The 26,238-nt window shown below is 35.5% G+C and overlaps 1 protein-coding gene across 2 annotated transcripts in view; it reads left to right on the top strand.

Annotated features, from left to right (window-relative positions):
* CCDC14 (coiled-coil domain containing 14) overlaps positions 1 to 25,350 on the top strand; it is a 38,963-nt gene extending 13,613 nt beyond the window's left edge. For both annotated transcript variants that reach the window (XM_081066727.1, XM_081066728.1), the window contains 8 exons: positions 1,085 to 1,321; positions 1,435 to 1,541; positions 2,438 to 2,933; positions 4,961 to 5,102; positions 15,718 to 15,800; positions 17,727 to 17,945; positions 18,022 to 18,154; positions 23,889 to 25,350. In XM_081066727.1, the coding sequence (XP_080922853.1) occupies positions 1,085 to 1,321; positions 1,435 to 1,541; positions 2,438 to 2,933; positions 4,961 to 5,102; positions 15,718 to 15,800; positions 17,727 to 17,945; positions 18,022 to 18,154; positions 23,889 to 24,825 (2,354 nt within the window). In that variant the 3' untranslated portion in view covers positions 24,826 to 25,350. The remainder of the gene's footprint in view (positions 1 to 1,084; positions 1,322 to 1,434; positions 1,542 to 2,437; positions 2,934 to 4,960; positions 5,103 to 15,717; positions 15,801 to 17,726; positions 17,946 to 18,021; positions 18,155 to 23,888) is intronic.
* The last annotated feature ends 888 nt before the right edge of the window (positions 25,351 to 26,238 follow it).

Below are 26,238 nucleotides of genomic sequence, written 5' to 3'. Positions count from 1 at the left end.
CTGTGGGAAGGCGAGGGAGGCGGCGAGGGTTGAACTATAATAAAGAGACAGAGACGCATATACAGTTAAATCACAGAGGACCAAGGGACTCGCAGCCTCAAGAGACTGGAGCCTCAAATCGGGTCACTGACAGTATTTATTGATTACAAACAATGAACATCACATGATTAGAGGCAGGGTCTGTGAAACTCTTACACCATTTCCAAAAAAAAAAAAAGATCTCAATACCCAATTATTTGTCCCAAAGCAGCAGAAGCATATTGTCCCAAGATGACTAAGGTGCGGAATGCACCACCCTGGGGGAGAGTCTCTCACGGTGCAACTGTGCCATGAGCTGAGCAGAAAGAGCTTGGTCTTAACGCTCTAATGGGCCTCTCTCACAATAAGGTGAGAGGGAGTAGCAGAGGCAAGCAGCAGCTTCCCACAAGAACAAGAGGAAGGAGGGGCAAGGCTCCCTCATATTATTTCTTATAACAGCTCATTGGGGTCTCAACGGGGTCCCGTCTGGCTCGAGTTGTCCCTTCCGCGAGGAATCTTACTCATCGTTGACTGCAGACCCTTCTCCTGAAGACCAGATGGAGAGACTCGGGATATTATAAACTCCATCCCAGAGAGGCACAGTCCCACAACTTCTTCTTTCCTTAGGGAAAGGTTGGGGAGGACAAACGGCTAGGCTGCTGTGTGACCACAGTAGCACCTTAACTGTATTTACTTAAAATATAAATACTATAATTATTTTCTTTGGATTTCTGACACATTTTGGAGAACAAACTTGAAATCAATTAACTCAGTGAAAAGGTTAAGAGGGGTCTTATAATTGAAGGCGAGATTTTACAAATAGCATTGAATAGAGAATTTAAAGACATAGTACAGATAATTTTTGTCTGGAGAACTTAATTGATTATGAACTATACAAAAATAATTAGGGATGTTTGATTTTCTTTAGGGGTGGAAGTGTTAAAGCCTTTCTGTAAAGTATATAATGAATCGAACTACTTCAGAGTCCTTTTTTCCCCCTAATATCTTCAACAAAAATTTTTGAAGAATCATTATTTCCAGAACTTTTTTCCTTCTTCCACATTAGTATCTTCAAATTATAAGAAACAGATACCTAATGAAGCTTCTGCTGGAAGTGAAAGAGACTCATCAGATAAGCCACAAAATTGGTCATTCCAAGATCATTATAGAATGTATTCACCCATAATATATCAAGCCCTCTGCGAGCATGTGCAGACTCAAATGTCATTGATGAATAACTTGGCTTCAAAGAACAACCCTAATGGAATTCCTGCTGTGCCTTGCCACACTGTGTCTGGTTCTGGTTAGTATGAATGATGTTTTTAAAAGCCTGAATATAAACTCTAATTAAGTTACCTGGTTATTGTATAAGCAATATGAGATGTGAATGATTTTTTTCTCCCTCTTACTTTTCAGAATCTCTCTTAGAATCTCAGGCAACTCCACATTCTAGTTATGGCTTATCTACTTCCACCCCAGTCCAGTTACCTCAGCAGCCACCCTGCCCTTCAATGGTTCATTCTGTGGGTACAGTTTATATACTATACAAGTAATTATTTGCTTTTAGAAATTGGCATCATAAGAGAAAAAACTGAATGTACAGATTGTGTCTTAATGCCCGAGGATGTGTAAAGACCAATTATTTTTTCCAAGTTATTTTTTATTACAAAAGTTTATTTATTAAGGACAATGGGGGGGAGAAGAGGGGAAGAGATCAGTAGAAAAAAGAAATCACCCATACCCACCACCCAAACACAATTGCTGTTAACACATTGATAGACCACTCTCCAGTTTAATTATCTGTGTAGATTTTGTTTTCTGGTTTTTATTTAAGTTTACTTTCTTTTAAAAATGTCATAAATTTTATATAGTTTTATGTACTGCTTTTTTTCACTTAACATTTTATTTTAAACATGTATCTCTATTAATATATACCTTTTGTAAATTTTAATAAGTTGTTAATACTCTATTTGTTAGATACACCATAGTCTGTGTAACTACTCCCTGTGGTTAGATATTTAAGCAACAGTTTTTTACTACCATACATTTCTGTAAATATGTTTGTGCAGAAGCTTTTTGTATGTCTGAGCTTATTTTCTGTCAATACAATTTCCCAAAGTGGGAGTTTGTTTTAGTCCAAAAGTGGGCTAATTTTTGATGCCTTTTAAACCATGTGTGATATTTATAAACAATCTATTTTAGTCATGGCTACATAATGTTCCCGTGTTGCAGAGTACTAATTAAGCTTTAAAACACTAGACTATTGTGCTAGAGGAACTCTAGCTTACTCACTGGTAATCTATAACTCCATCCTACAAAAGTCATTTTCTAATATTTCTGGTTTGAGTTTATTATAATTGATGCCTTCCAGTCAGCGTTTACATTTTTGAAGATTTAACTTGCTTTTTTCTCTCTTTAGGAAATTCAGACTGATCGTGACAACCAGTTATCATCACAGCATAAAACAGTTTCGGGGAACTGTACTGATATTCTGAGGAATTCCTTCAGTACTAGTCTTGGAGTTCCATGTAGCTTGCCCCAAACTGACAACCCAGCTATTCCAACATTTCAGCCCTTGGGTGTTGCTAATGGGATTCTGCCACAACAAGTTCCTAAGGAACCAGACCTACTAAAGTGTTTCCAAACATATATGAATCTGTTGCATTCTCATCTGGACAGTCAGGCACACACAAGCCCTACTCTATTACAGCCAGCTTTCTTGGCCACTAATGAAGCAAAATGTGCCAAAGAACATACTGGAGAAGTCACAAGTGAAGGAAAGGATTTAAACATACATGTGCGAGATTCAAGAATGAAGGATGTCCAGAAGGAAAAAAATGCAAACCAGAGTGCTGAAAAAGTTAGAATTATAAAGTATTTGTTGGGAGAGCTGAGGGCCCTGCTAGCAGAACAAGGTAAATGAGTACTTTCTTTGTAATTTTTGTAGCACGGTGTTAATGCTATATATTAATAGCAGTGTCATATTATGTAGTCATCATTTAAATTTAGAATAATTGACATGGAGTTTGTACTATTTTTCAAAGAAATATGTCTTAAGCTAATAAGGAAATGAGTTCTACCAGTTTTCTTATTTTTTAGGGTCTGATCCCTCTTATCTCCTGTGGATTTGAAATGTACTAGGGAATATCAAACAGTCTTACATGCAAATGTATTAATTCTACTTGATCCAAAGGGATCTTGAAAAGATTCAGCCAAAGAGAATTTGTAGACATAAACTTTTAAGGTTTAGAGGACCCCTAAAGATGATTAACTCCCTTGAATAGACTGATAATTTTTTCTATTTTAATAAAAAGATGCAGAGATTGTCTTCCCCGGATTTCTTTAATAACCAGTTGTTACGATGTTTCACAAATCTCACTTTGAGAAGTAACCCAAATCTTTTTATGCCCTTTTCAATTTACTTTTGGGATTTTTTTTGTTATTCTTAAATCAAGAAAAATGTCTTATGTGAAGCTATGAGATATTTGATCCAGGTTGTATTCATTTGTTTGTGTTACATGTGTATATTTTAAATAATGGCTTTTGCTTGGAATGATTTACAGGTTTGTCATCTTAGAAAGCACAATAATTGATTATAGAACACTGACTGAATACTTAATGTTTGTAGACTGACAAACTAAATAGCAAATCTTAAAATGTACCTATAGGAACATAGCACTATTAATCCAAAGGTTTAATACTTTAAAATATCTTGTTAGATCTTCATCTTATTACTATTCTCTTACCCAAATACTCATGGTAGCAATAATAATGATAAAGATAGCAACAATATTAGCTATTATTTTTTGAACGTTTACCATGTGCCTGGCACTATGCTAAGTGTTTTATGCGCGTTATCTCATTTAATCTTCATGGCAATCCTATAAGGTACTGTGATTGCTCCCATTTTACAGTTGAGGAAACAGGCTTGAAGAACAGTAGCTCATTTAATCCTCTCAACCACCCTATGAGGTATTGTTGTTGTCTCCATTTAACCATGAAGAAATCTAGGCATCAAGAGTTAAGTAGTGTGACTAAAGTTACATTGCTAGAAATTGGTGGATCCCGGGTCTCTGCCACCAGTGCTTATGAGCGAAACTGCTGTACAAAGGATTGGTAGAGGAGCACTTAGTAATTAGGGACAGTTGTTTACTGTGTGTGTGTACGTTTCATCATCAGGGTGTTAAAATACCTGTGGCATTGAGTTATTTTTGAAGCTTAGAATATACTTCCGACCTCTTTTGGGTATTAGGTAGTTACTATTATGGTTGTTGAATTTTTTCAGTCTATAGAAAATTTGAATGGAAATGAAGGAACAAAAGTGAAAGGGCAAAAGATCCAAAATCCACCTTCTACCTATGTCTGCCACCTCCAAAACCACTCACTTACCCCAATCGATAACAGAAATGGTGCTGCTTTTGATGCTACATCAAATGAGTTGTGGCTGGTTATGTTAAATCTCCTTTATAAAATTAAATAATCTTAGTAGACTCTCCTTCAATACTTTGCCAAATTGAATCACCTAAAGTGAATTATTTGCTTATGCCAGGATCAAAGGTTGTGTTGTAAAAGTGAATATTGTAATATCAATTATAGAAAACCTGTTAGTAATTGTAGGAGTCTGTAGTCCTTTCGTAATATGAATTAGGAAATAGGTGTAAATTTTTCTACTGGTCTCTTTAACTGAAAAAAAATAATAACTAATCTGTGATTTAAGATTAATCTTTACTGAATTTAATTTCTTCAGAATTTTTCTGAATAATCAAATGCAGGTAGCAGGAAAGAGGAAAGTAGGATTTGTGTATTAAATCTAGAAATAGTTTATTTATAGCCAGTATGCACATATCTGAAAATTTTTTCTTTTTTTAGTAACATACATGAATAATCTTACCTAAAAACAATTTACAATATTATTTTTACTTGTATCTTCTGTCTCTTGTAGAGGATTCAGAAGTTCAGAGATTAATGACAGAATTGGAGGCATGTATATCTCTGCTTCCAGCAATAAGTGGAAACACAAATATTCAAGTTGAAATAGCACTGGCCATGCAACCACTAAGAAGTGAAAATGCTCAGTTACGCAGGTAAGAATTGCTCTGAATATTTTTGTCTCTATGCAAAAATGTCCCATGGCTAGAACAAAGGTGCCAAATGAGATTATCTAGGCCTCCATAAGAAAAACAGTTTTACTGTCTTATTGTTTCTACTTTTCCCCATTTTCCTAACATTGCTGGCATTCTCTAACTCTTCCATTACTTCTGCCCACTAGAACGTATTTTCTCCCGCCTCTTTTAGCTCTGTTGTCGGTTGGTAGCGTATAACGAGGATGGTGAAGTACCTAAGGGTATTTATCAAATTCGTGTAGACTATAGTGCAGTAACAAACTCCAAAATCTGTGGCACAACACAGCAAAGACCACCATGCGTCATCAGAGGTTCTCTTTCATCCCATAACTCAGGAGTTAGGTTCCCTCCATTCTGAGTCCACTGTCTCAATAAGTGTTTTCCATGAAAAAAAGAACATGGATATGGCACAGCAACTCTTACATGCCCCAGCCCAGAAGTGACAGTCTCACTTCTTACATTTTGTAGGCTAAAACGAGGCACATGGCCCTGGCCTAACATAAACATCTGGGACATACATTTTCCCATCCTTCCCGTACACCCAGAGGGAAAGGAGAACCTGACGTGGATGAGCATCAGAAGCCCCCTCACACACACATAGAGAACTCTTCAATTCTCAGATATTGTTTCTTTTCACCACCTTAACTTATATTGGAATTATAGTCTTAATTCTTTTAAGAAAGTTGTAAGTCAGGGATCTAATCTTGAAATATAGAAATCACTTCCATATTATGAAGAAAATCTTCAATTTGAGTGTTTCCGTGACGACCACCAAGACCACGACCTGGTGTCTATGTATCAGTTTGCTTTGCAGAGAATTGGAGTACATTTTCAGGTGCTTCTGTAGCACTGCAGTGTGAGTGTGCCCTGAGGGCATTAGAGTTGCATGAGCTGTAGACACTACCAGATAGGACCTGCGAGGACCGGTACAGACAGTGTCAAAAACCGGAAAGTAATAAAATAGGATTCCTAGCTGGAGAGTAGCTCAAATTCACGGACCTGGAGCCTGCAAAGGCACACCACCAATGAGATTTACTTGTTTAGGATTATTTCTCTATCAATCGTTAGTTTCTACACACTGTGATGTGTGATGGGGTTGCTGGGTTTAAATGCTAATAATAAATGTGTCTTCAGTTCTGGCCTAAGTGATCTCTATAATAATATTAGTTTTTAAAATCAAACCCAACTATAAATAATAATGATAATAGCCAATGCTATTTTTAACACTTACGGGATGTTTCTTATGTGCCAGGCTATTAACAACTTCTATATGTGTCACCTTTAAATTCTCACAACAACTCTGTAAGGTATGTATTCTTGTTATTCTCATTTACATATGAGGAAACCCAGGCACAGAGAGGTTATGTAACTTGCCCACGGTCACAAACCTAAGAAGTTAACAACCAAGACTCAAGCCTGGGCACTCTGATTTTAGAGCACAATGATCTTGATTTCTATACTTCTACATTTGCTCTGCTAGGAAATAGAGACTAACTTATTTATACTTCAGTTTTTACGCGTATTTTGTGGAACAAAAGAATATACTATAAACCATTTAAAGTAAGCAATTTTTAAAGGTATGGCTATCAAATAATTGGTAGCGTGCTATTACCATTGTTTACTTGACCTTCTAAAATTTAAATGATTGCAAAATGAGGCATTTCTTAGATGTATGCTCTTTTTAGCAGAATGAGGTTTCTAGCAGAAGTGTAGGAATTTTTGTGCCTCTTTGGAAATCTTAGCTTAGAATCATCCATAATCTCCATTACAAATGAAAGTTGGAATGCATTGGCTCATGCAAAAGTGTTTTTCAGCACTTTGAAACAAAAAAGTTTTTTTTCTGTTTGGATTTCTTTTTAGCCCGAAAGCGATCTTTCAGGATTCTCTTGGAGTTTATTGCCATCTTGTGGCTTTGAAAAAAAAAATAGCTAGATCCATTTTTTCTATGGCATTTTGGCATTTTCGGCATTTTTGGCTGGACAGTTTTTGTGTGGAACTCCTGACACAGTGCTCAACATTTAGCCTTCCTGGTCCCTACCACAAAGTGTCTGTAATGCCCCATTCATTGTGACCACCCAAAGCTCTGGAACATTCCCAGATTTCCTGGATGAATGTTGAAAGGATACCACTTTAGTTAGGAACCATCGAGCTAAAGAGTGCTTTAATATTTATAGGGCAAGTTAGAATTCATGACCACTTCCTGATTTCAGTCTCAAATATGAGACCATGTAGTACCCATGCAGAACAAAAAAGTAAAATGGGAATGAGTGGGAGGAGCCAGGAGTGACATTCAATCTTTTGTTTTGATCATTTGACGGATGGTAAGGTTGTTCTTCCGGGCAGAAACTACTAGAGGAAGAATAGATTGTTTTTTATTTCTTTTATTTTTAAGATAGAAGATGTAATGGGATAGAGCCGGTGAGTTAAAATGTAGACATGCTAAACGTGCCTGTTAGACCATCTGGACACATGTATGGTACAAGTGGAGCACAGGAGCATGTCCAGGATAGAAATGTAGGTGTGAGAGTTATTCACTGAACACTTTTATTGAGCTTTTATTATAGACCTGGCACATTTTGGCACTGGAGACAATGGTGATTACAAGCAGGTGATTTGTTATCAGTGTAGAAGTGGTAAATTTAGAGTGTGAACACAGCCAAGGGTACATTGCTGGGGAATAACAGTATTTAGGGAAAGAACAGGAAGAAAAGCCTGTGAAAGAAACCTTGAGAAGGAATACCTTAGGAAGTAGTAGGAAAACTATGTGATGTTACAAAACCTATGGGAAGAAATAAGTTTATAGGAGGAGAGATCTTTGCATAACATTCAAAAATAAATAAACTGACAAAAGGGACAACGGTAGGTTCAAGAATAAACATCACAAGATGAGTCACCCAAAGAAAACCCAGGAAAACTTGAAACGGTATTCTGAAGTCTCCAGGAAATTATGGAATCCATAGAAGCAGAAAAAGGAAAATTGAGAAAATGCTTAAAGAACATAAGACAGTAAAAAGAGAAGAAATGAATCAGATGAGCTCAGAAAAATAAAAGAGAAAAGCAAAAAGTATTACAAAAATTGAAAGCCCCATTAGAAACAAACAAAAAAAATTAGCAAACATAAAGTGTCAAGGATGTTATATTTCATAAGAACCTAACCAATAGGAAGGCTGAATTTTTTTTGTTTGTTTTTTGGCTTTTGCTGTTCTTCCCCCAAATAATCTTTGTTTCAGTTGTTATTAAATTCCTTTAGTGTCTCCTCCCAGCCTTAGCTTACTTCCATTCCCAAACCCCTTTAAAAATAATTTATTAATTTATTTTTATTGTGGTAAAATATATGACTATTTATCTTTTTAACCATATGTAAGTACATATCAGTACACTTACAATGCTTTGTTCCTATAACCACTATCTATATCCAAAACTTTTTCATCCCCAATATAAACTCTACCTATTAAACAGTAATACCCTTCTCCCTTCGCCCGCAGCCCTTAGTAACTTGTTCTCCTTGGTATCTCTGAATTTGAGAAGGCTGAATTTTTGTCTCTTTGGTTTGTTTCTGCATTTTTAGTGCTGGGAATTGTGCCTAGCCCTCACTCTAATAAATATTTGTTAGGTGATTGAATGTGTGGTGGATATGTTTCAAGAAATAATACAAAACAAAATAGAAAATAATCTAAAAATCAGTATAAATAAGATGATACATATGGAAGAGAAACAAAAGAAGGCAAAATTGGCATAATTAGTGTTCTTGAAAAAGAGAACGGAACCAAAAGATTAAAGACAACCTTAAAATACCGGGAGTGCCAGAAAAACGTACACAAGTAGACACTTTGGTCAACATTGCTCAAGCAGTAGTTCGCTGTAATCAGAAATGTCTAGATGCTGATGGTAACCACTTTGAGCACCTCTTTTAGTTGCTGAAGTTAAATGTGACTTGTATTGATCTTTTGTTATTGATATATATTGAGTATTATAATTTTAATACAGTTTTCCTTTCTTAAAATATGTATACATTTTTGGCACCCTCTGTATATATAAATAAAGAAAAATTTACTAATCTAAAGATCTGTGTCCAGAAAGTAGGGCATAGAGGATCCAAAAAAAACTATCAAAATGATTAACACCAAGACATAAGCTGATAAAGTTACTACACCTTAAGGACAAAATAAAATTAACTTTTATAGTCACTCAAAATAAAAAAGCAAAATATGTATAAAGAGAAAAATTGTGGGCTGGCCTCAGCCTTTTCACATTATAGTCATTGCTTAAAGATCATAGAACATCATTTACAAAGTTCTAAGGGAAAAAGTATGCCCTAAGAATCTCATATGTGATCCATCTGTCCTTTTAGTGTAAAAGCAGCAATCATGTTCTCAGGGATGCAAGAACTTAGGAAATACAGTACCCTTGGAGTCTAAAAACAAACAAACAAAAATTATTCAATATCAAAGTCCAGTAAACCAAGAGATGAATTCACATAAAGGAGTGGATTAGAGATGAACATTTAATTTCTGTATAGAACTAAGACAACTATGGAAATTATAGTTACAGAATAGAATGTTAGTAATCTTGACAATATAAATTTTATTTCCTATGTTTTAGATTATTTAGGAATAATGTTTTTTTAAAGTAGAGAGATATTTGCCTAAAGTTCATTAATGAGTTCTCGTTTCACTTGTTACTTTTCCTTCAGTTAAAAATCATGTAATCCTAAACTCAATACAAAATATTTTTAAATAGCATTTGTAATGTCATTCCATTGTTTTAAATTCTGCTTAGCTAATTTTTCTGTCTATGCTAGAAAAATGTCTGAATGATATCCAGCAAATAATAATTATTCTGTTCAGTATTGTGCTAGACGGTCTAACTAGTGCAATAAGGCAAAAAAAGAAATAGAAGCCATTCACATTGGAAACAAAAGAAGTAAAACTGACTTATTCGCTGATGACGTGATAGTCTCTGTAGAAAATCCTACGGAATCTACAAAAAGGCTACTAGAATTAATAAATGAGCTTAGCAAGGTTGAAAGATATGAGATCAGTATACAAAAGGCAATTATATTTGTGTGTATTAGCAATGAACAATTTGAAGTGCAATTTAAAGTCAATATGATTTATATTAGCATCAAAAAATATGAAGTTTAGGGATAAATTGTAAAAGATGTGTATAGGACCTATACACTGAAAACTGCAAAACACTGCTGAGAGAAATTAAAGAAGACCTTATGATATATAAGTGAGAGATAAACCAGATACATTGATTATAAGACTTACTGTTTAGACGTCAGTTTTCCCCAAAACAATTTATAGATCCTATGTAATTTCAGTGAAAACCCCAGCAGGCATATTTGTAGAAAGGTGATTATAAATTTTTATGGAAATTCAAAGAATCTAAAATAACCAAAACAATTTTGGGAAAAATTGCCATTATCCTATTCCAAGACATAAAGTTATAGTAATCAAGACAGTATGGTGTTGGCGTAAAGGTCAACAAATAGATAATTGAAACAGAATAAGAATCGAGAAACAAACTGACACATATAGATAACTGATTTTTGATAAAGATGCCTAAGAAATTCAATGGGGGAAAGAATCATATTTGCAGTAAATAGTGCTGGAACAATTACATTTTGTTTGATACTGCCAAATTGGCATCCAAAATGGCTACACCAAGAGACTCCCTCAATTGAGATAATTCATTTCCCTTTATCACATTGCTCTCACCAACAAATCATGTTATTTCCTTTTATTTTTGCCAATAGTATGGCCATAAACTATCTCCCATTTTAAACTTGCATTTCCTCATACTAATGAGACTAAGCATTTTTCAAATGCTTATAGGCCAGTTTTGTTATGTGAATTGCCCATTCTTATCCTTGGTCACTTTTTAAAAAAGATTTTTATGAAACATATAGCTAACATACAATATTATATTAGTTTCAGGGGTACACCATAGTTATTCAACATTTATGTACCTAAGGAAGTGGTCACCACGATAAGTCCAGCAACCATCTGACAGTGTACTGTTATCACAATATTACTGACTATATTCCTCATGCTGTACACTGCATCCCTGTGACTTACTTGTTTTATTCCTGGAAATTTGGGCCTCTTATTCCCCTTCACCTTTTCCCCTCTTTTTAATTTTTCAATTGCAGTTGACATTCAATATTATTTTATATTAATTTCAGGTGTAAAGCACAGTGGTTAGACATTTATATAATTTAAGGAGTGATCCCCCTGACTAGTCTAGTAACCCACCTGGCACTTTGCATAGTTATTACTATATCATTTATTATGTTCCCTATGCTTTACTCTACATCTTCATGACTATTTTTTAACTACCAATTTGCACTTCTTAATCCCTTCTTTTTTACCCTGCCCCCAACTCCCTCCTATCTATCACCTCAACAGATCTAGGACCCATCTGACACCGTACATAGTTATTACAATATTATTGACTACATTCCTTATGCTGTACCCATGACTACATTGTAACAACTCATTTGTACTTCTTAATCACCCACACCCTTTTATCACCCACACTCCCAACCCCCCGCCCCTCTGGCAACCTTCAAAATGTTTCCTCTGTCTATGCGTTTGTTCTTTAGATTCCACATAAAAGCGAAATCACATTGCATCTGTCTTTCTCTGTCTCGCACTCTACTCCAGAATACTCTCCAGGTCCATCCATGCCGCTGCAGGTGACAAGAATCAACTCTTTTCTATGGCTGAACAATATTCCATTGTATATATGTACCACCTACTCTTTATCCTTTCTTCCATCAATGGACACCCAGGCTGCTTCCACATTTTAGCCATTATAAAGCAATGCATGTATGAATGCACACGTACCTCTTAGTAGCATTTGGGTTCTTAGGATAAATACCCAAAAGTGGGATTACTGGGTTGTTCATTGCCTCTTGTTATAGCCTTTGTTTTGAAGTCTATTTTGTCTGGTATAAGTATTGCTACTCCAGCTTTTTTTCCCCCATTTCCATTTCATGAAATAACTTTTTCCATCTCTTTCTTTTAGTCTGTGTGTGTTTCAATCTGAAGTGAGTCTCTTGTAGGCAGCACATTGTAAGGGTTTTGTTTTCTATCCATTCATCCCTCCTATGTCTTTTGATTGGAGAATTTAATCCATTTACATTGAAAGTAATTGTTGATAGATATGTAACTATTGCCATTTTATTATTCATAATTTTGATGTTTTTTTTTTTGTTTTGTTTTGTTTTTATCCCCTCTTAAAGAAATCCCTGTAACATTCCTTGTAATACTGGTTTGGTGGTGATGAACTCCTTTAGCTTTTTCTTGTCTGGGAAACTCTTTATCCATCCTTCAATTTTAAATGATAGCCTTGCTGGGTAGAGTAGTCTTGGTCGTAGATCCTGTCTTTTCATCACTTTGTATATGTGCTGCCAATCCCTTCTGGCCTGCAACATTTCTGTTGAGAAATCAGCTGACAATCTTATGGGAGCTCCCTTATAAGTTACTAGTTGCCTTTCTGTTGCTGCTTTTAGGATTCTGTCTTTGTCTTTAACCTTTGACATTCTAATTATAATAGGTCTTGGTGTGGGCCTTTTTGGGTTCATCTCATTTGGGACTCTCTACGCTTCCTGGATTTGTGTGTCTAATTCCTTCACCAGGTAAAGAAAGTTTTCAGTCATTATTTCTTCAAATATGTTCTCAATCCCTTGCTTTCTCTCTTCTCCTTCTGGTACTCCTATGATGCAAATATTGTTATGCTTGATGTTGTCCCAGAGGTTTCTTAAACTATCCTCATGTTTTTGGATTTTTTTTTTTCTTTTTGCTGTTCCAATTGGGTGTTTTCTGCTACCTTGTCTTCCAAATCACTGATTCAGTCTTCTGCTTCTCCTAGTTTACTGGTGATTCCTTCTAGTTAATTCTTCATTTCAGTTATTGTATTGTTCATTTCTAACTGGTTCTTTTTTATGGTTTCTATGTCCTTTTTTATGCTTGCTATCTCTTTGTTGAAGTTCCCACTAAGTTCATTGAGCATCCTTATAACCATGGTTTTGAACTCTGTGGTAGTTTGCTTGCCTCCATTTTGTTTAGTTCTTTTTCTGGAGTTTTCTCCTGTTCTTTCATTTGGGACACATTTGTTTCCTCATTTTGGCTGCCTCCCTATGTTTGTTTCTATATATTATGTAGATCTGCTATGTCTCCCAGTCTTGACTGGGTGGGCATATGTAGTAGGTGCCCTGTGGGGCCCTGGCACAGTTTGCCTGGTTACCTGCTCTGCGTGCTCCAGGAGTGTCCTTCTGTGGGTTGTGTGTACCCTCCTGTTATAGTTGAGCTTTGAGTGCTATTGGCACGTCAGTGGGTGGGATTGGCCCTCAGGCTGATTGGCTGTGGGGTTTGGCCACATTCTCAGCTTATGGGCTGCTGTACTTGGGGGATCCCCTCACTGAGTGGGATTCTCCTCCAGTAGACTCTGGTGCCTGTTGATACCTCCCTTTCTGTGTGCTGCTTGTGGGACTAATTGGGTGGTACTCTGCTGTGGTCTGAAGCCAACCTCCAAGTATGTTGGTTCTGGGGCCTCTTGGGAGGGGCTCCGGTGCAGGCCCAGGTCACCCACTACCTGTGACTGGTAGCTGGGGACTACCCCGGTATGAGCTGCAAAGTCGTCTGCAGTTGTTTGCTGGCTGTGCTAAACCTGGAGATGTGTGAGGAGGCTGTGCTGCAAACTGAGGATGTCTGCCACCAGTACCTGGCCTGAGGTAGCTTCGCAAAAAACCAGGACACCCTGAAGCCCGCTGCCACCTGCCAGCTCCCTTAAGGTTCAGCCACTAATAAAACCTCTAGCAGTACACAAATTGGGTGAGGCAAGGTTTCAGGGAGTCACTAGAGTTGGAAGAGTTGTGATTACCAGGTTAATGTAGATTCTGGTTTGGTCCCAGTTCTGAGCCTGGAGATACTCAGCAAAAGTCTCAGAGCACACTGAGGCCAGTGCCTCTGATCCCCAAGTCACTTTCCCTTTGCCAGACTCCAGGGTGAGTGGCCTTTAAGTGAGTGAGTCTGTGTGCGGGTCCTTTCCGAAGATGTCTGCATTTCCTGCAGCCTTTCATCCCATGTGGATGATCAGAATCCCCACTGTTTCTCACAGCCAGGTGTTGTGGGGGCTCCTCTTCTTGTCACCAGTACTCTGGGCTGGGGAGCCTGATGTGTTGCTAGGATCTCTTACTCCTCTGGGGGAACCTCCTCAGCTGAGGTATCCCTTCTGATTCTCAACTACCACCCAGAGGTTTTGGGCCAGCCCATTTTGTGTCTCTGCCCCTCCTACCAATCTTGACGTGGCTTATTCTTTATATTCTTAGTTATAAAACTTATATTCCCAGACTTCAGATGGTTCTCCACATTGATTGTTCTATAATTTAGTTGTAATTTTAATGTGTTCATGGAAGGAAACAGGCACAATGTTTATCTACACCATCTTGGCTGTTCTCATATTTATCTCCTTGGTCACTTTTTTTCTGCCTTTCTTAACTGTTCTGTAAGAGCTCTTTAAATGTTTTGGACCTTTTGTCATTTATATATGTAGAAACTGTTTTCTTCTAGATTGTTAATTCTAGAACAAGTTTCAAATTTTCATATAGCGAAATCCTTCATTTTTTCCCCCTGATGGTTGCTAAATTTTGAGTCTTGTTTAGGAATGCCTTTCTACTTCAAGGTTATGTAGATTTCCACATGAAGCTTGTATAGTTGGGTTTGTTTGCATATTTTATGTTTAGCTCTTTAATCCATCTGGAATTAATACATATAAATGATGTAAGGTAGGGCACTATCGTTTTAGATTCAGTAACAAAAACAAATACTTTAATGCAGAATATTTTCAGATACGTAATTCTGGACTGATATCAGAGATAACCTTTTTTAGTATTAACTTCTTAGAATTAAAGAAAACACTTTTTTTAGTTCCTTTTGTATGTTTCTATTTGTGAAGCAGCTACATATTATGAAGTTCATTGTAGGGCAAAGTTGCTGTTTATTATTCTCTTAAATTAGACCATTAACTTTTCCATCTAATAAAGAAATTATTAGAAGTATAGATTTGCATTTCCCAATTTTTTTCAGTGTGTGACAAACTAAGCAGATAGATAGCAGTCAGTCCCTGTAGGTATTCTAGTTCATAGTTATGACGTATCTTTTAAAAAGGAGATCATTACTATAGTATAGAGAAAATACAGAGAATCAAGGCGGAAGAAAACAGCAAGAGGAGATAGGAATGAAAGAAATAGGAAAACAAAGATATCATTGATTGAAAAGATAAGAGAACAAAAAAGGAAAGAGTTAAAATCAGAGAAGTTCACCTTTTCCTAGAGAGGAGAAGTTTTATGCTGTCCCCGTCAATCTTTTAAAATTATCTCAGACCTATAAATAATAGTGTGGTTTTATTTGGTTTTTGTCTTCTGTTTTAGGGTTGAGATGGACTTCTGCTGTCCTCCTGGGTGCCACCATTTGCATTATCTGTTTAAATAGACTATCAAATGTACACTGTTAAATAAGGTTGGGATTCTTGTATTTATGTTCATATATCTTTATTATTTCCTTAGGCAGTTGAGAATTTTGAACCAGCAACTTAGAGAACAAGAAAAAACTCGAAAGGCATCTGGTTCATGGGAATGTAACCTTGAATGTAGGTAAAAGAACTTTAAGAATTGATGGTAAATTCTTTGTGGCTCTGGAAATATTGATAAAGAATTGAGCTTTCTTAATTATAACTTTGTCTTGAATGGACGTTTTTTTAATCAAAAATTTTAAAAATAGGAATACTCCTTATTAAAATTTAAAGTAATATAGGAATAGAAAAATAAAAAATCCATGCACCCCTTTTTTAAAAAAAGGCTGTATTTCTTTTCACATATTTTCTGTTGCTATATGATTGATTTATTTCACAAATAGTTACTAAGTACCTACCATGTGACAGGCACTAATAGAACTATGTAAGTACTTTGCTTTTTGTAGAAGTGAGATTTATATATATATATGTATGTGTATATATATACATATATGTATATATATATGTATGTATGTATGTATATATGAGATTTGTATGAGATTTGTATGGTATGTACTCTTTTGTAGCTTATATTTACTTAACACGTAGTAGATATTTTTCTCCATCAAAATATATAAATATGTTTCTTTCTATTTAAGGACTACTTGGATATTCTGCTTATAGGATTATGCATTTAAAGTCCTCTCCTCATAGGTATCTAGATACTTCCCCATTTTCCCAATGCCAGCAGTGCTACACATATGTCTTTGTGCACGTGTGAGCAAATGTTTTTATTGATTATAGCAGAATTGATGAGCCAATGGATATATACAGTTGGAATTTTGACAGCTATTGCCAAATTGTCCTCAGGGATCACATAGCTTAAAGTAAAAGAAAAAAAGAAAAAGAAAAAACTAATAGTACTAGAGGGAAGGATGAGAACTTTTTTGGGGGGTTGGGAGAACATTTCCTAAGCCTGACAGAAACTCAGATGCCCAAATGGAAAAGATTGATAAAATATGCCCCTCCAAATTTTTTTTTCCATTTTATGCACAGCAAAATTATAAATACATTCAAAATGCATCAACAAAATGGCAAACATGATATGACAAAGGCTTAATTTTCTTAATATGTAAGTATCTCTTACAAAGGAATAAGAAAAATATGAGCAACCAACAGAATATGCACTTCATAAAAGGGTTCAACTTCACCAGAATAATTTTGGAAAAGATCACTGGAATTTTGCTCTGAATAAATGATGGGGGTACGGAGGAGGGGGGGTAGAGAGGCCCAGATGGGAAGTAGGGATATCAGTGGTTCTTACTCTAAGTAGTTTATCTCTTTTTATTCTGTACGCATTTACTTATTGTTGCCTTGAGAGCATTTATTGCTGTTTATAATCACTTGTTTGTTACCAGCTCCATGAGAGCGTGGGCCATGTCTCTGTTGTTCACCATTGTGTGCCCCGATTCTACTACAGTGCTTCACACAAAGTAAGCCTTCACTCAAGCCTGCGTTGTTTAAAAAAATGGTATCACATACTTCTATAGCCGTCAGAAAAAGTGTGATAGATATATGGCTGATACATAAAATCTTATGGGGGAAAAGGCAAAGTTAGAAACTATGGCTATACTGTGGTATGATTCATTTATGTTTAAATATGTACTACTTGCAAAAATGTTTTCAAGAAAGATACCAAAGTTAATAGTGATCATCTCGGGGGGGAGGGGGGCGTGGAGGTGGGATGGGAGAGAGATTCTTCACAGAGAATCATTGGTTTTTCGTGGTGTTTGAACTTTTAAAAATTTTGTGCATGTATTATTCTTGCATTAAAAAAGGTTTAAAAAATTTTTTTTAATGCCCAAAATATCAATTGGAGAAGAAAGGCATAGCTTCTGCCAAACAATTTTACAAAATACATTTAGTATTAACATAGAAGTGCTCAAGCACATAATTGTTAAGTGAAATCAATAAATTCTAAGCTTTTTCTTTTTTGAAAAACAGATCTCAAGTATGTACTTTTTAAATTGGGGAAGTAATTATTTGATCTGTTTTGTCTTACAGTGTTTTCTCTTCAATCATTGAATAAGTCACTGCAGAATCAATTACAGGAGTCATTGAAGAGCCAGGAATTACTACAGAGTAAAAATGAAGAGCTTTTAAAAGTGATTGAAAATCAGAAAGATGAAAACAAAAAATTTGCTGATATATTTAAAGAGAAAGATCAAACTATACTTGATAATAAACAGCAATTTGACATTGAGACAACTAGAATAAAAATTGGTACGTATTTGAACTGTAGTTACGGTCACATTTTTTAAAAAGGAGTAAGGAAAGTGAAACTTGTTTGTCGTTTTAGAATTGGAGGAAGCCTTAGTCAATGTGAAAAGCTCCCAGTTTAAGTTAGAAGCTGCTGAAAAGGAAAATCAGATATTGGGAATAACATTACGTCAGCGTGATGCCGAGGTGACTCGACTGAGAGACTTAACCAGGTAATACTGGCTATTTGAATAACTTGTTCCTTTAATTAGATGTATCTATAAGCTTCAAAATAATTTTAGAACTGCTGTCCCTTTCTTTTTCTCTTATTTTATCAATTTTTTGCTAATTTCTAATGATTTTTATTGTTGTTACTCCAATTAAGTTAGTTTAGAAATTTCGAACTTCGCTAAATGCTTTTTGAAATCATGTGATTCCAGGAAAAGGGCTATGATGAGGAGCTGAAGACTTGTTTAGCAAAATGGTTAAGAGCGCTCTGGCTCTGAAGTTAGAGAGACCCGAGTGGAATCCCAGCTCTACCATGTATTAGCTATGTGACGTTGAACAAGTTATTTACCTGTCTAAACCTCAACCGTAACGTTGAGGACGGTTGATGGGGGGATTAAGAAATGTCAGGATAAGCACTTGGCACAGTACGCCCTCCTATCACATGATCTTGGGTAAGTCATTTAGACTCTTTGATCCTCACACATTTCATCAGTAAAATGAGGGAAGTGGCAGCAACCCCTAAGATCCCTTCGTTCTCCTTACTCAAATAAATAAAATCACCTCACTCAGTTGTTTTTATTAGTAGTTTCAGGTGTGCATTACTCAATTTTTATATGATACACACTTACATAGTTCAGTTTTCTCTTGAGACATTTGCTAAGATTTGGATTTTTAACTACTTTTTAGAATCCCAGAAGTCAGTTATTTTAGGCTTGCATATTCAAATTTGACTGTGCCTTTGAGTGATCCTGGAAGTTCATAGCTCTAAATATAAAATTATTTTGAATATAAAACAGTCTCCTTTGTATTTTAAATGAGAAGATCCATTTTTAATTATAAACTTTTAGGAAAAAAATAGATGAAATAGTAATATATATAATATTTAGTTTATTAATTTAGTTTTGTAAACATTTGAAATGACTTTATAGAAGTTATGTTAGCATAGAAATATTGCTTTCCATCCACTTTCATATTTCAAAGAATAATTTCATTCAAACTTTATTGAACAATAGGAAAAGCAGAGACACTTCTTGTATTCGTGTAGTGTTATTATTAATTAGGCTCTAGTCAAAGTTCCTAAAATGTTGTCCTATACCACTCTCATTTAAAGTAAAATAATTGAGAAAATGTGCTGTCTTATGAATGCCTTTATAAGGTTTCCAAAGAAAAAGCATCTCATTTCTGAGGAGTACTTTTGGGGTGAAAACTCTGTTGTTATCAAATATTTATGATAAAAGAAACCAGTGACAGAAGGCTACCTACTGTACAGATTCCATTTATATGAAATGTCCAGAGTAGGCAATCCCATGGAAACAAAAAGTAGATTAGTGGTTGCCCGGGGCTGGGGAAAGAGGGGAAGACTAGGGTGTAACTGCTAATGGGTACAGAGTTCCTTTTTAAGGTGATGAAAATGTCTGAAATTAGGTAGAGGTAATGATTGTACAACTCTATGAAAATACTAAAACCCACTAAGTTGTACACTTTTAGATGATGACTTTTATAGTACATAAATTTAATCTCCAACTTTTTAAAAAGTGGATTGATATATAGTCCATTTAGAAAAGAAAAAGAGGACACAAGTGAGCATGGTGTAGGTCCATGCGCGGTTGCTTCAGTGTCACTGGGAGCGAGGGGCTTGGTTCTCACCCTCAAACAGAGAGTGAAGCAGAGAATCTGGTTCCCTGGGAGTTTTCTCTTCTTCTCAGTTTTTCTCTTCATACCACAAAATCCGGCTCCTTTATGGGCATGAAATCAGAAGCTGATGTTATCTTTTATTTATAAAGTACTTTGACTTATAAAAAAAAAAAAAGTCCTCTCTCCCCTGTCTACGGAGGGAAGATTTTAATAACTGCATTTTCATAGATGGGGAAACTGGGACCATGGAAATTAAATATTAATACAAATTGAATAACAGAGCTGGGACTACAGCTCACATCTCTTAATTCCTAGCCATGTTTTCTTTCACTCTTGCACATGTCATGGCCTTAGCTGTAATAGAATAGTTTATTCCTGGTAATAACTCCATGCCTAATGTACTCTACGTAAACCTTAGCATTTTTCTACCTGGGATATGGATGGATAAATGGATGGATTCATTTGTTGATTCATTTATTTAACAAACATTTATTGTATACTACGTTCCAAATATACCTATATGTGTAAAACACAAACAAAAATATTTAAACATTTTAATTGCTAAATATCCACATCATGAAGCAAAAAGCTTATTCTAGTGCACTGATTATTTATGTAGGAAGGTACATCTTTTTTTAAAATAATAAACTGGACTAAGAACTTTAACATGTGTGGTGCATTTGCAAAGAAAATTAACAAAAATGTAAGAACAGTTTTCAGAATATGTAATAGTATAATTATTCTAGAAGTTAGCATAAATACAAGCCCAAAGAAATGAAGGAACTTAACCTGATTTTCACAGCTAGTTGGTGCCTGAGCTGGGACTTGAGCCAATTTTTCAGAGTCCCTCTTTAGCCTTGTTTGCTGTTTTGAAAAGGACAGCTTCTCTCTGAGAGAAGATGACCCATTATTGAGAGATTTTTCTACCTTTGTAGAAGATACCTTTGTGTCTGCTCATTCTTTCAAAATAACACACAGTCTGCCTTTTCCAGTGTTTATTAGGAATGAAAAAGCATTCGCTTGTAACTGGAGCCTTTTCTTAACATTTATCCTAACCTAGAAGCATTGGAACTGAAAAAGCTCATTATTTCTTGTATTTTATCTACTCTTAAACAGACTATGTCTGACCTATTAGACATAGATGTTTTGTTCTCTTTTTTTTAAGACTCAAGAATTTTCCTGTCAGCTTTTTTCCATTGTTGTCAAGGACCTCTTATTTTTATGCTGGCATAAATCCTTCCTCATGATTGCTAGCTCACCCATTAGACTCTTTGAATGATTATGGAATCATTAGTGGGCTAGCTTAGCACAGTGTCTTATAAGGGGTAATAATACCCCTACATTTTCTGAAAATTGAGTAACAGCCTCAAAATGCAAGTACATATACCCATTAATGGCAATTTTTGTTTTGTCCTTTAAATTAAAAAAGCAAAACAAAACAACAGACCTGTCTTTGAGCTTAATTGTATCTAAATTCACCCACGTTGGTGATTTATAATATTATTGATATGTTTGGTGATACCCTATGCAGTCAATTCACTAGGAACGTCTGCAGTACTATCCTATAGCTGGGCTACCGTCACCACTTTACTTTGACTTTGACGTTAGAAGGTAAAGCAGCAACATCCGACAGTACAGATAAATCTTCACATTCATCTACCCCAGCCCTCTTCCCTATAGTACTCTACCTCAGTTAGATAGGTGTATGTCTTTTGTATGTGTGTTTTAAATAATCTCTTGGAAGAGAGAATTCACAAAATTTCTGAATGCCTTTCTCCGACTATTGGGGAGGAATACTGGAACTAGAAGATACACATACAAGGTTTAACCAAATATCCTAAATGACCTCTCTGTCCCTTCTCCGAACTTCAATAATTTTGAAATATGTATTTATCATTTTTTTTAGATTTTACCACAATACATATAAAACCATTAAAAATGTGGGGAAATGAATATATTTTCAGTAAAGAAATAGTAAATCTTCTAATAGCTTCTAAGAGCACTCTTCCAAGTGCTGAAATTTATGTAAATTAGTATATTTTTATAACTAGCCAAGAAAGAACCTTGTCTATCTTATGAAATGTTCTAATTTTCTAGGCATTAAAAGTCAACATGTTTAGCTGTACCCCAAGTAATACGAACACAGATATATCCATTTTGTAGCTCTTTAGATGCTCGCGTTGCTACCTTTAAAATGTTGGCATATTCTCATCTCTTTAATTAGAGATTTTTCTTTTAATTTCAGAAACAATGGTGAGTCACATTTTGTTTATACATCAGAATCTTTAATTTTCATAGATTAAGCTGCTATTGATGTCATTGTCCCTTCCTTCCTTTCTTTATCACTGATTTTGTCCATAGCAAAATAGTGTTTTTAAGTCTAGAAAGAGAGCTCAACATGTCTTCCTTTTCAAAAAATAAAACTTCAGTATGCAGTTCCGATCGAATTAATTAATGGGTCATTATTTATTATAGCATTCCTTTAAAGATATGTACCTATAGTGTATTTTTTGTCTTTTAATAATAGCTCATTAGCTTCTTGGAAGAATTATGAGAAAAGATAGCAGGAGCCATTGCCATTTGAACAACAATCAGGACTCAAAATAGAACATATTTAAAATTACGGTGTAAGCCAAGTTGGAAAAAAATAATTTTTTTCTTTCATAGGAAAAAAAATCACTCATTCTACATCCAGAGGTATAATCACTGCTAACTGTTCAGTATAAACATTTCCTTTTGGTATATTATTTGGATGTGTGTGATTGCTTTTACAAAAATACTATTGTATGCATGTTACTTATGGCCTGCTCTTTTTAATTTAACCTTATATAACACACATTTCCCCATCAATGTTCTTTACAACAGGACTGTAAATGGCTGTGGTGCAGTTATACCATAATTTAGCTAAATCAGTTCACTGTATTTGAAGATAAAAATATTAAGCCTGTCTATTTTTTATTGCAAATTATATCTTTGGGTCCAGCCTCTTGTGTAGAATAGATTTATCAGTAGGATAAATTCCTAGAAGTGCAAATTGGTGAGTCAAAAGGTGTGGGACATACAAATTTTCTGATGTATTGCCAGTGTGCTCTCCAGAGAGCTATACCAGTAGTACCTGCCTCTCTCAGCTTCTCTCACAAGGGCTTATTTTACTGTTAATTTGATAGGCAAAAATAGTCACATTTTAAAAATTTGAATTTGGCTGATTAAAAGTTGAACTTTTAAAACATTCTCATTGGCTAGTTGCAGTCTTTTAAAATTACCTGTTGATGTCCTTTGTCTCTTTTTTAAATTAGTGCGTTTCTTTTTCTTATCAATGTGTAAGAACTTATGTGATTGAATTCAAATAGACTAAAGCTTGGTATAAAATGGCTTTGATAAGACTAGTAATAAAAGCTGCCATTAAATGAACACCCATTTAGCGTGAAACTGTGCTAAGCACTTCACCCTTAGGTTTTACTATTTTATCATATTTAATGTTCATTGTAATTCTGAAGTAGGTATCTTCATTTTGCAATTGAGAAACTTGAGATTCAGAAAGGTTGAGTGACTTGCCCAAGAGCTAGTGATAACACTAGGATTTGATTCCATTTCTGTCTGACTTCAAATCTTGTGTGGTTTTCCTTACATCACACTTTTCCTGGTACTTAGCTGTTGCTTATACCTATTTATGCCAGATGATATTCGAACCATGCTTTTTTTCCAGTATTGTTCCAGTGTCCTTTGCATATATATTTTGGGTAAAGAGAAATAACTTAATTACTGACAAAATCCACTATCAAATGAGTAGTATATTTAACATTTTGCAATATTGCTCAAGAATAAAGCCTCTCTATACCTTAAGAGAGAAAAATTTCCGAGCCTCTGCTTTTAATATTTTAGATATAATAATATTAGATTTGATGCAAACCAAGATCTTTCATCATTTGTTATTTTAATTTGTTCTTTCCTGAGAGTATTCTTTGATTTTGTGCTTTTAGTTGCTTTTCTCCATATTAAGAACCAGACACTTGCCTCCAATCCTCTTTTTAAAGATGAGGTATATATAAATAAATGAAAGAAATGGGTGAAAAAATAATTAGTGTACTAAATTCTTCTTAACAGAACTTTACAGAGCAGTATGGCAAAGCTTCTGTCAGATCTTAGTATGGACACTGCTCGCTGCAAGCCTGGGAATAATCTGACCAAATCACTTCTGAACATTTATGAAAAACAGCCTCAACATGACCCAATCCCAGCTCACACTTCCATAATGAGCTACCTAAATAAGTTAGAAGCAGATCCCTCTTTTACACATCCACAGCCGCTTTCTACAATGAAGAGTGAGGAGAACACAGTGCCAGATAGTCCCTACGAGAACGTTCTGCCGTCCAAAGGCGCTCGGCATGGTGACCCTGGGAGTGGAGAGGAAGTACCTGCCTCTGGAATCTTGTCTACCCTTCCCAAACAGGATTCTGGTGAGGAGAGCGAAAGGACGACTTTAATAGAAGATGAGTGTAATCTGGATAATACAATTTACATTCCATTTGCTAGAAGCACTTCTGAAAGGAAGGCAGCACTGTCTAAGAGGTTATCCCCCCAGCCACAGGTCAGCGTAGCTCCGCCAAAGCTGATCAGCAACAGTGGACTTGTCTCTGAAAAAGAAAAGAAATTGTGCGCACCCGGAGTTTGTTCTTCTTCCAGAAAGGAAGCAGAAGATGCACCTGAGAAACTTGCCAGAACGGCTGACATAGAGGACAAGCAGCTCCTCAAAAAAATAAAGGAAGCCATCTGCAAGATCCCCGCGGCCACGGAGGAGCCACAGGAACAGGCCTTGTGTCACGGCCCCTCCACTTGTCAGAGCAGCCGCTTTCAAGCGAAAAGCAGTGCTGTCTCCGACAGTAGCTTTTTACATTCGGACCTGACATCTGACTGGAGCATCTCTTCTTTCTCAACATTCACGTCTCGTGACGAGCAAGACTTCCGGAATGGCCTCGCAGCGCTGGATGCCAACATCGCTAGACTCCAGGAGTCCTTGAGGGCCGGTCTTATGGAGAAGTGAACTCAGAAGAAAGTGGATCAAGGGCTTCTTTTGAAGAATAGAACTTGGTTACTTTGAATGTATATTTTAAATTTCTTTAGAGAAGTGATGTTTTATATTAATTATGTGTGAAAAAATGAATAAATTTATTATTGGAATATATTGACACTGTGGAAATTGTAAAAGAAGTCATCTTACACTGACATTTGCTGAAAGAAGAAACTCGTGGATAACTAGGGAAGTATCATATATAATATTTTATTTTAGTACTTAGCAGTCAGAGTTCTTTTATTACCCTGCTGGGCAGATGGTGCAGGTTGGAAGGATTCTCTGGTTTTTCTAAAGGATAATGGGAAGGGAGTCTGGGTAAAATATATTCAACCTAGAGTTTATGGATTCCTTTTTTTTTTTTTTAATGGCATTGTTTTTATATGGATGTTCTGTGCTACAGGCTAGTATTTTTAGTGAGATGTATAAATATTTAAGCCAGAAAGTATTCCACCTCTTAAAAAATATTGATTGGTCCAATAAAATATAGGTAACATACTAACTTAGCATATGGTTTCTTAAAACTTTAGCACTTTTATTTATTTTTATCCTGAATGCATGTTTAAGGCCTTTAAAAAATAAAATCAGACTCATAAAAGAATTGCTAACAGGTAAGTTTCAGTTTGAGCACTTTGGTTATTTTAATAAAAAAGTAATGTTTATTTGTGTTTTATCCTTACTACTTGTATATTTGAACATGATGGAGTTTGTAAATCTTGCACTGGTTTTAATTCTGCCTTTCTGGACCAATTTTTTTTCAGCACTTGAGCTGAGAATGTTCTCTATAAATAATATGAACCAGGTTGGACTCTGCTGCTCTATACTAACACCACTTAACTACTCAGTATCTCTTCTCTCCATGTAAGTAGCACTTTGTAACTCTCAGGAAGTTGAGTGTTGTGTTATCTCTAATACTCCATACAAATCACCTATCTGACGTCATGTGTCTAGTGCTTGGGCAAGCGTTAGCATTAAAGAGGGTTCTGCTGGTCCCAGAACCTCTTCCTGCAGTTTTGTTAAGTATTGGTGCTGCAGCTTCTGAGGTAACCAGGTATAGCCTCTTTGACATGTCCACATTTTATAGAGATTTCTTAAGTCTGAAAATATTAGGTGAATTCTAGGCTATTTTCGCAGAATTGTCCATTAATACTTTTAATTTTTATTACTTCCAGTAATTAATTTTCTTCATGAATTAATTCATAAATTAATTCATTTAGTGGTTGCCCAACCACTAAACACATGACGTCAGGTAGGGGATTTGTATGGAGTATTAGTGATAACATAAGCTAACAGGCCACAACTCTTTAACATATTAAGTTCACAAGTATAAGATAATAAAACAAGGAAGAAAATTGTGTGATCTGTATATTCCCAAATATTCAATTG

Source organism: Rhinolophus hipposideros (assembly GCF_964194185.1).
Source record: "Rhinolophus hipposideros genome assembly, chromosome: 2".
Classification (NCBI taxonomy): domain Eukaryota; kingdom Metazoa; phylum Chordata; class Mammalia; order Chiroptera; family Rhinolophidae; genus Rhinolophus; species Rhinolophus hipposideros.
This window is presented reverse-complemented; position numbering and strand designations above follow the sequence as displayed.